We start from the raw sequence: 9,457 nt of genomic DNA on the forward strand, positions 1-9,457 counted from the left end.
AGGAATAATCTATGATGTGATTGTAGAACCTCCCAGTGTTGGGTCTATGACAGATGAACATGGACATCAGAGACCAGTGGCCTTCTTGGCATACAGGTAGAAATTATCCTTTGTCATAATCGAATGGTCTCTCCCTGACCTGCAAACAAATGAATGCAAGTGAACCACAATGCTCTTGTAGAGCTCCATTGACTTCAGCTGTGCTCTCTGATGGCCCCAGGATCCACAAATATGAATCTGATTGCACTGATTGGAGCCTTCATTTGCAAATGAATTGTTTAAATATCCACAGTATACATCGCTACCTCGATATAACGCGACCCAATATAACACTAATTTGGATATAACGCAGTAAAGCAGTGCTCCAGGGAGGCGGGCCTGTGCACTCCGGTGGATCAAAGCAAGTTCAATATAACACAGTTTCACCTATAACGCGGTAAGAATTTTTGGCTCCCGAGGACAGCGTTATATCGAGGTAGAGGTATATTTTATATATAGGCTTGGAAGGATTTGACTTTTATTGTGTGAAATTTTAATAGATATCTTTTTGTATTTTTATCAATTACATTTTTGCATTACAAGGAATGAAATTTCTGGTAGATACTAATTAATTTTCATGAGTAGAAGTCAAGATTCGTAACAAGCTATATTTGATCATATTTCATAACTATAATATCTTTTTAATTACTTGTCAGAATACACCAGTTATGTAATGTGTTTTTATATTTTTCCTTTCTGTTAAACTTCTTGTTTAATAATGGGTGAAAGATTTTTGTGTGCTTGTTTGTGAAAGGAACAGTGGGTGGTTGCAAATATGTAACAATTAAAACTGAATACCCCAGTCTAGTTGTGTGTATTAATATAACCTGTCTTTAGCTAGCTTTCACTTTCTTTTCTATCCCAAACTCTCTTCTACTATTTTGAATGACCATTTTTCTGTTCCACATCAAGTTCTGCTGTAAGGGCAAACCACAAACCTTATTTTTCTAATTACTCTCAACAGCAATAAACTGTGGAACTCATATCCATAATTTGCATTCAGTTTGTGAACCCAAAATAAAATGATGGATTTTGATAATTTGCAAGATCAAGGTCTTAGTTATTTTGCATGAGTGCAGGGGACCACCCATATGGAGTAACTTGTAGTTTAGGGCCAGATTTTGTTCAGTTTGAAACCTAAATCTACAGTGTCTGTCCTTCAAAATTAGTTCAGCAGATGCTTCTTGCTTAGAATCTAAAATTTTATTAGAGGTGAAACTAATTTAGTCAGAAGTTAGTTGAGACGATTAAGGAGTAGTTTACAGAGCTCTGGATTTTGACTGTCTGGACTGGTTATCCTTAATTCCTGCAGAGAATGATGGGGCTTTTTTTGTTTTTTGTTTTTTTAACTAAGGTACCTCATTGTAAAAAAAAGAGCTGACACTGTTAAATAAATAAATGGATCATAAAATACATAGTAGTTTCTCATTGTTACTCTTGACTCTCTGGGAATTTTTTGTGTATAGTTTGTGCTCAGAATGAACGGCTTCCAATATATGCCTCAGATTTCTTTGGGGCACTGCAATATACACGTTTCAGAGTGGTAGCCATGTTAGTCTATCAGCAAAAAGAACGAGGAATACTTGTGGAACCTTAGAGACTAACACATTTATTTGAGCATAAGCTTTCGTGGGCTAAAACCCACTTCATCGGATGCATGCAGTGGAAAATACAATAGGAAGAAAGATAGATAGATAGATACATACACACACGCAGAGGACATGAAAAAGTGAGTGTTGCCATACTAACTATAATGAGAGTAATCAGTTAAGGTGGGCTGTTATCAGCATACATGAATCACATTGCTCCAGGAAGGTGGGAGCACTTTAGTGAAAGTCATGAGGAAGAACAGTGTAAAAGATTAGACTATTTATCAAGATTAGATACTAATATGAAATGCTCTGCTCCCTTGTAGATCCTTCCAGCAAAGTGCTTTATCAAGATGGTGGTGTAAACCTGTATTACAAATTGGAAAACTGAGGCATGGATGTATTAAGGGACTTATCCAAAATCATGCAGTGACAGAAATGAGAATGCAGTCTAGTGCCAGGGTTCTCAACCTTTTTCTTTCTGAGCCTCTCCCCTCCCCCCAACATGCTGTAAAAACTCCATGGCCCATCTGTTCCACAACAACTGTTTTTCTGCATATAAAAACCAGGGCGGGTATCGAGCAGGGCAATTGTCCAGGGCGCCACGCTGCAGGGGGCCCTGTGAAGCTGAGTTGCTCAGGCTTTGGTTTGAGCCCTGGGTGGCGAGGCTCAGAGCCCCGTGCTTCTGCCCCATTAGGTGGGGTTTTGGCTTTCTGCCCTGGGCCCCAGCACGTCTAATGCTGGTCCTGCTTGGAAGACCCCCTGAAATCTGCTTGTGATCCCCCAGGCGACCCCGGACCTCTGTTTGAGAACCACTGGTCTAGCGCACCTTACTCCTAATGCTGTGCTAGAACAAGGAGACACAATTCCTCCCTTGATATTGACTTAAATAACACTTCTCTTCTTGCAGTGACTGGAATTCGGGGTTTGTCTTCTAAGCACTGGGTTGGGAAACAAACTTGAAAGCTCAACAGTCGAAGTCTTGGGCCCCTACTTACATTCATTTGTTAACTTATTTTTGCTTTCAACCAAGATACATTTGAAATTACCACTCATATCTAAAATTCTGAATAAAGAAATGTATAAAATGTGGTGGTTTTGCATACAGTTACATTACCCTTTTATGAATACTCATGATTAAAAGCACTTGCAAAGTACTGATCCAGGAGCTAAATTTTATATTCATCCCTTATCATGATTGACTTCATATCAGGAGACAGTGGAACATAACACATGTTGCTGGGGCTAAGTGTGTAAACATCAAAATGAACTGTCCTGGATTTTTGTAAATTGGAATCAGATCAAAATATTATACTAAATAGCTAGCTCTTGAAGTGGAAATAATACCTTGAGGGACTGGTGTTCCACTGAAACATCTTTTACTCCTTTTTTTTTTTTTTTCTTCCCCCAGAGTAAATGGACAGTATATTATGGAAGGACTCGCATCCAGCTTCCTTTTCACAATGGGAGGCTTAGGCTTCATAATTCTGGACCGATCCAATGCACCAAATATTCCAAAGCTCAATAGATTTCTGTTGCTTTTTATTGGATTTGTCAGCGTCCTGTTGAGCTTCTTCATGGCAAGAGTTTTCATGCGGATGAAATTGCCGTAAGTTATTTAGTACATTTCATGCTGTTCTCCCCTTCCTTTCTGTTACTGATAAGCAGGGATCCTAGTTTTCTGTGATAAATCACAGATTTGTATGTTTTTTTTTTTCCACAATTAAAGTGGAATGCTGAACTTCAGTTTCCCTAGCCACTATAAATATAGGTATCAGTTGAACACAATGTTTTATTGGTATATTTACATTTTTTAAGCAAGTTCGAAGCCTTCCAGTGCTATCAATCATTATGATAATAAAATTAATAGAATTGCAATTTTGTATTTCTTACATATACCAAATATTTCTATGTCTGCTTTCTATATTTTCAGAAAATTGTTTTTTTAACGCACAAAATAAAAAGCAAAAATTGCTTTTATATTAACATTACTCACTTTCTGAGTTAGTCCTGGAGGCTGAAGTGAAATTTGAGATGCATTAAAATACACACCCCTATAAGTCATTGAGTAACCTCTATATGCCAAAGCAGTGTATTGGAGTGTGTTTAGCTATGTATAGTAGAACCACGTTTATCTGGGCCTCCATTACCTGGCTCTCTGTATTATACCAACTGAACCACCAGCCGCCCAGGACTGACTGTGGCAAGGGCTCGGGCGGTCAGCATATTCAAAAATCAACCACAAGAGAGGAGGTTGCGCCCATTGAATAAGTGGCACTGGTACTTTCATCAGTAAAATTTAGTTAATAAGTTTACATTTTTTTCACAAAATGTAAAAACTAAAGAATCTCTGTAAAAATGCATATTCCACATTTTTCTGTGGCAAACAGATTTCTAGGATCCCAGCTAAGTTTACAAAGCACTACATCTGAAGCAAGGATAAGTTATGTTTTAAAAAAAAAAATTGGTGTAGATTAAACATTCACAGCTTTGCTTTAAGGTGTTTTAGTTAAAATTGGAATTTGCCCTCTTTAGTGAGGTGTGACGTTTTTGGGTCTGCCCATTCTGAAACATCATGTTGTGCAGGGAGTGACAAGCTCCCTGTCAGAAATCATAGCTACAATACAGTTTGATTCTAGACTGGCTGGGTTGGATTTTGAGGAAAGATTAAAAGACTTAATCTATACAGGTTGGCTAAAAGCCAGCACAGGCTTTGGAAAGAAGCATAAATAGCTAAGCATTGGGAGGATGGGAGATGAATTAGGGGTATAACAAGGTGAAAATTAAAAAGGAAAATTGAGGCTATCTGGGAAATTTTTCACAGGCTCTAGAACAATCTTCCAAGGAAGGTAGAGTAATCTTTGTTCTTGCATGTATTTACTGACAGGGCTTTCGAGCTTCTTGATTCTATGTTTTCCAGTCTATCCAGTAGCTTATAATGAATTCATTTTATTTTTGCTGCCTGCCTTTCTTTTCTCCTTCCCTTCCCACTTCTTAACCCCACTATGACCTCTAGAGCTGCCAACAGCAGCAGTTTCTTTGAGGGCCACTGTTAAAACCACTCCATGAATTAACTGGCAGGAGATGTTTTTGGTTTTTGTTTTTAAATAATGATATGGTCATTCTCCATTTCTTGGAGAGTCACTAAATCTCCTCTCCAATATAATTACTGGCCCATAAAGTGCAAGTGTTGGGTTTCCTGGCAGTGTGTAGCAATGCAGCATGAAGCATCAGCATACAATAGATTTATTTTTTTAATCAAATGTGGCTGGTCTCAAGAGTTCATGGTCATGTTTGAGAAACTCTGAAGAATAGGAAGGAAATCTTATAAGACTCATTTGTGGCTTAGACATATGTTCTAACAATAACAAAGGTTTTACATGAGGTACTGACTTTGTATCATTTCAGTTCATTTCCTTACAGGCTTTTGTTCACTGATTATTTAATATTCAGGAATATCTTGCCTAAGGGAAAGTTTGTCACATATGACTGCCAAATAACTTGCTAAATCCTCATTAATGAAAACAAGACTTATCTGATACAGGACACGACACTGAATTTTACTTTTATTGAAAGGCAGGCAGTTCCTAAATTACTCAAGGCACAGAAAAGCCTTTGTATTCTGGTGGTATTCAGTACATTGTTTTTGATTAATGTGGACATCATTCTTGTTTTGCATCTGAGAACCACAGGTTTAAAATCTAAAAACTAATACATACAGGTTAAATCATGATTCCTGTTGTTGTTGTAGTTATACTCACAATAATAGACTTAAGCTGTCCCTTCTGTTTTTGCTCTGATTTTCAAACACACAGAATTGTGCTAGATGCCTCAGAGAAACAAGTAAAGACAGTCCTTGTTCTGAAATGTTGTGGTTCAGACATGATTCAAGACGTGAGAACCATAGACCGACAAGGAGAAATTGGGGAAAGGAAGGACAAGGGTTGCAATAATATACAGCTACTCTGTAAGACGTGTGTGTCTCAGCCGTTACGTTACCTTAGTTCATTGAAGAAGTGGAAGTTAGAGGAGACAGGAAAGGAGAAAAGTTGGGGCTGAATTATACCAGTTTGGGCTGACTGATGTAGGATCTTGTAATTGATAGACTATGTGAGCAGCACAAATGCAGAACCTTTCACAAAATATAATAAAGGCTTCCAGAATTTATGATGATAAAGGCTAGGTTGAGAATAATAGACTAAATCTGTTCCAGTGATTATATCAAAGTAAAATGGGGGTGGAGGGTGGAGTGCTCAAGCTAGTCAGCAGAGCAGGTTCCTGTTTGAGCCAGTCTCACCCTTGAATCTCTCAGCAAGTTTCTCTGCAGTTAATGGCACAAACACTAAGGCCAGGAAATGCTGGTATATGAAGGCGCCCCTTTGATTTGCTAGTATAGAAGTCCCTTGCCAGCCTGCTGGGATATCTTCTCGGCCACCTGGCTATAACTACCTACACCCAAGCACAGCTGCCGTGATTCTCTTCATTTAGATCCCTATCTACAGTAGGTAATAGTGTGCCAGTGAAGGAGAAATTTCCCAGACTACTACAAGTTGGTAAAAAGGAATGGAAGAAATTTCTTCCAAGGAACGATTTACAGGATTCTTTATAAAATCCTTATTAAAAAACCCAATGTGATGGTTATTGAGACCTCTGTGGATGGACTTGAGAGGACTATAAACTTCCCAGATTACACTTCTGAAAGTTTTTGATCTTTAATATTCATCAAATGAAAATTTCCTTTTTGGTTAGGGAGGGTTTTTTTGTTTTTGTTTTTTGGTTGATAAACATAAACCCTCCATGGACATGAATGTGATGAAAGATCAGAAATAAGACAGGATTTTAAGGCGTGTTTCAAATGACCAAAGATGTAGCCTTTTTTTAAGGACACAGAGTTGGTGTTTTAAATATTCCAACAGTGCCAAAAGTGTTTCCCACCATTACAGCGCTTGTTTGCATATGTTACCAGAACAGCACAACAAAGATGCCAGTTTGAGCTTTACTATAAAATGTTAGAAGTGTAAACTGAATTTCCATTTCTTTAAATTTCAGACAATTGCAGGGAGTAGCTATCTTAATTTTATACAGACCAACTCGAAACTTGTATTTAGAGAAGTTGATCTAGGGGCAACTGCAACTGATTTCAACCACAAGCCAATGTTAGGAGTTCACCTTGGAGAATAATCTGGTTGACAGCTAGTAAAATCAGATTTTTGGACCTGAGACCTAATTATAACTAAACTCCAGTTAATTAACCTAGAACAGGGAGAACAGAAAGAATCCTTGGATCCATACTTTATTGTATGGTTATTTATGAACAACTTTATCCCTTGGTCTTCTGTTTTTGAAAATTATATTCTTAAGAGGCTCTGGAATTGTGGAACTAAACTTGCATTAATATATCGCATACACCACAGGAATAGATTGTGTGTTCTGGTGAAAATTTGAATATGGAATAGTCTCATTAAGTTTTAACTGAGTGGAAAGTTTCATAAGTATCCATTGACGATGTTTCTAGTGAAGGTCTATACCATAACATTAATTAAGGCTTGCACAGTCATTTTAGCTAACTGTTTGTTGTTCCTTATTGTTTTCTCATTAAGATTTTTTTTTATAACTTTTTCAATTGTTTAAGTCTGACAAATGAGTACACTGGTAACCTGATATAGCTTTATCTTGAAAATTGTAATCTGTTCAGTTTAGATGTGCTGTGCTCCTAACTTCTCTCTCTTAACTTTTATTTTGTCCTGTAGGGGATACTTGATGGGTTAGTGCCTGGTGTGATATATGCAAGCACAAAATGGATTTGCTTCTCTTCATGAAGAGCTTAAAAACAAGCAATCTATCAAAATTATACTGTCCCCTACAAGAAGACACAAGAAAGGTCTAGTTACGCGAACCAGCAAGTGCAAGAAGTGCTTCCAACTGTCTCCTTTCATAAATAAAAACCATCATTACCAGTGGTTGGTGTATTTTTAAAACAGCATTTTATCACTTGTCTATTTCTGTCTTTAAAAAAAGAAAAAGTTACTGAACTGTTACTTAGCTTTAGGTCTGAATTTGTATCTTGAAACAATTCACTATAAAATGTAAAACTGGTATTTTTCCCCTCCTCGTTTTTTCCCTTAACTTGACTGAGATATTGGGCAAATGTTTTACAATTCCTGATTTTAAAGTGTGCAGCACTCTGGCCTTTTTTCCTGTGGCCTGCCCCGTACCAAGTTTATACCTGGAGAGAAGTCTTTTGGTGATGCTTTACTATCAAACACACTGTGTCTAGTGAAGTTATTTCTAAGGCACCAATTGCCTTGATATTCATGGCAATGCATTAACAAATCCAGATGTACACTGGATACAACATTGTGTGAGTGAATTTGTTTTTGGAACAGTGTATGAAAGGAGCCAAATTAAACATGTTTTCTACTAAACCACTTGCATTTTGTGTGATTTCTAAAACAGAGTAATCTTTACAAATCGTACACAATCTATTCTGTAGGTTCTGCAGTAACAATGCTACTACACAACGGTTGTTTACTTAATGTATCTTTTATTGGATAGTGATATTGTAAACTGTAGGAGGCAACTGTAACTGTCTCTCGTAAGTTCACCAGAGCCTGCAGTTCTTCTCAGGCATGCATTGTATCGAAATGGTACACCATTACCAATAACAAGGTGTTATTGAATTACTTTGGAGGCTTTTGGTTTTGTTTTATATTGGCTAGGGACAGACACCAACTTATTTTTCTTTGATTAGTGTATACACATTGAGAGGAAATAATCTCATTCCTCTAATTGTTAACATTTGTGCAGATCATGCATTGCTTCTCTCTGTGAGAAGGAACAATCTTTGTCTAAAATCACAGCAAGGTCCTTTACCTAGTCACAAGTGTTCAAAGTACTATGTTATCCTCTGGATTCAGAAATTAATTCTGTCACTGGGAGCCATCATTCTGTTTAGGACCTCAGTATGCCTACAGTTTTTGAGATCTTCGTGTTTAACATCTACTACCTGACATGCCATCATGAGAAGCAAGCTTTCCACTCGTTCCTTCTATTATGTTTATGTAATCGTCACTACATTCATTTGTTTTGCTACGCCTTTTTCTATCAGGATGGTTGGTGCAGTTACCTTTTTTTTAAAGCTATGAGTGAGTTCTGATGGATGCTTATGATTACAGGAATCCTGCATTTTTCCAAGTGTGTTGTTTGTATCCCTGTGGTATTGACAGTCTTAGTGGGGAAAGTACTATTTACAGGACCGGTACAGACCAGCTATTATGCTCTGCTGTAAGGAGAGAGAGCAGAAAGAAACAGATGAGGGGAATAATAAGAGAGCCCAGAGGTGGGATACACGATGCAGAAATGGGAGTAGTTTGGTCGGTAAAGCATCAGTGCAGGACTGAAACTGGTTCAATTCTGGCATGGTCTTTAGAGGTTTCTCCTGTGAGGTAGTGTACCAAACAAACTGTAAAGGAGAAGCATTGCTGTATCTCATCTGACTCTTCAATTATGTGAATGGGTGTATGTTGTAAAATTGTATGCTGTTTACTGTACGCATCAGCAGATAGCTTCATGTGCCTGGTTTTGGGTTATTCAAGAAAATGTACAAATGAGTGCAAGAAAATTGTACAAAAAAAATTTGGCTTTACCTTTTGTCTAGATTACCCCATCCTAAAGTATATGATGGGAGAGAACCTGTCAGAGTTCATCGAAAAGAGGACTGAAAAGCTGCATTACAGTAAAGATATTGGTAACAGGAAAACATCTCTCCATAGTGGGAAATAAAGATACGGCTATTTACTAGCTTGATGTAAACAGCATTTTCAATCTGC

General features: G+C 37.6%; 1 protein-coding gene across 3 annotated transcripts in view; it reads left to right on the plus strand.

Annotated features, from left to right (window-relative positions):
• OSTC (oligosaccharyltransferase complex non-catalytic subunit) overlaps positions 1 to 8,053 on the plus strand; it is an 8,601-nt gene extending 548 nt beyond the window's left edge. Inside the window, exons 2-4 of one of the 3 annotated variants that reach the window (XM_024206554.2) lie at positions 3 to 96; positions 3,040 to 3,237; positions 7,379 to 8,053. In XM_024206554.2, coding sequence (XP_024062322.1) covers positions 3 to 96; positions 3,040 to 3,237; positions 7,379 to 7,397 — 311 coding nt within the window. In that variant the 3' untranslated portion in view covers positions 7,398 to 8,053. Of the gene's footprint in view, positions 1 to 2; positions 97 to 3,039; positions 3,242 to 7,378 lie in introns of those variants that run through there. The other 2 variants (XM_024206557.3, XM_024206555.3) reach the window with 2 other exon arrangements.
• The last annotated feature ends 1,404 nt before the right edge of the window (positions 8,054 to 9,457 follow it).

Source organism: Terrapene carolina, unplaced genomic scaffold (genome assembly GCF_002925995.2).
Source record: "Terrapene carolina triunguis isolate 2854851 unplaced genomic scaffold, T_m_triunguis-2.0 Scaffold706, whole genome shotgun sequence".
Classification (NCBI taxonomy): domain Eukaryota; kingdom Metazoa; phylum Chordata; order Testudines; family Emydidae; genus Terrapene; species Terrapene triunguis.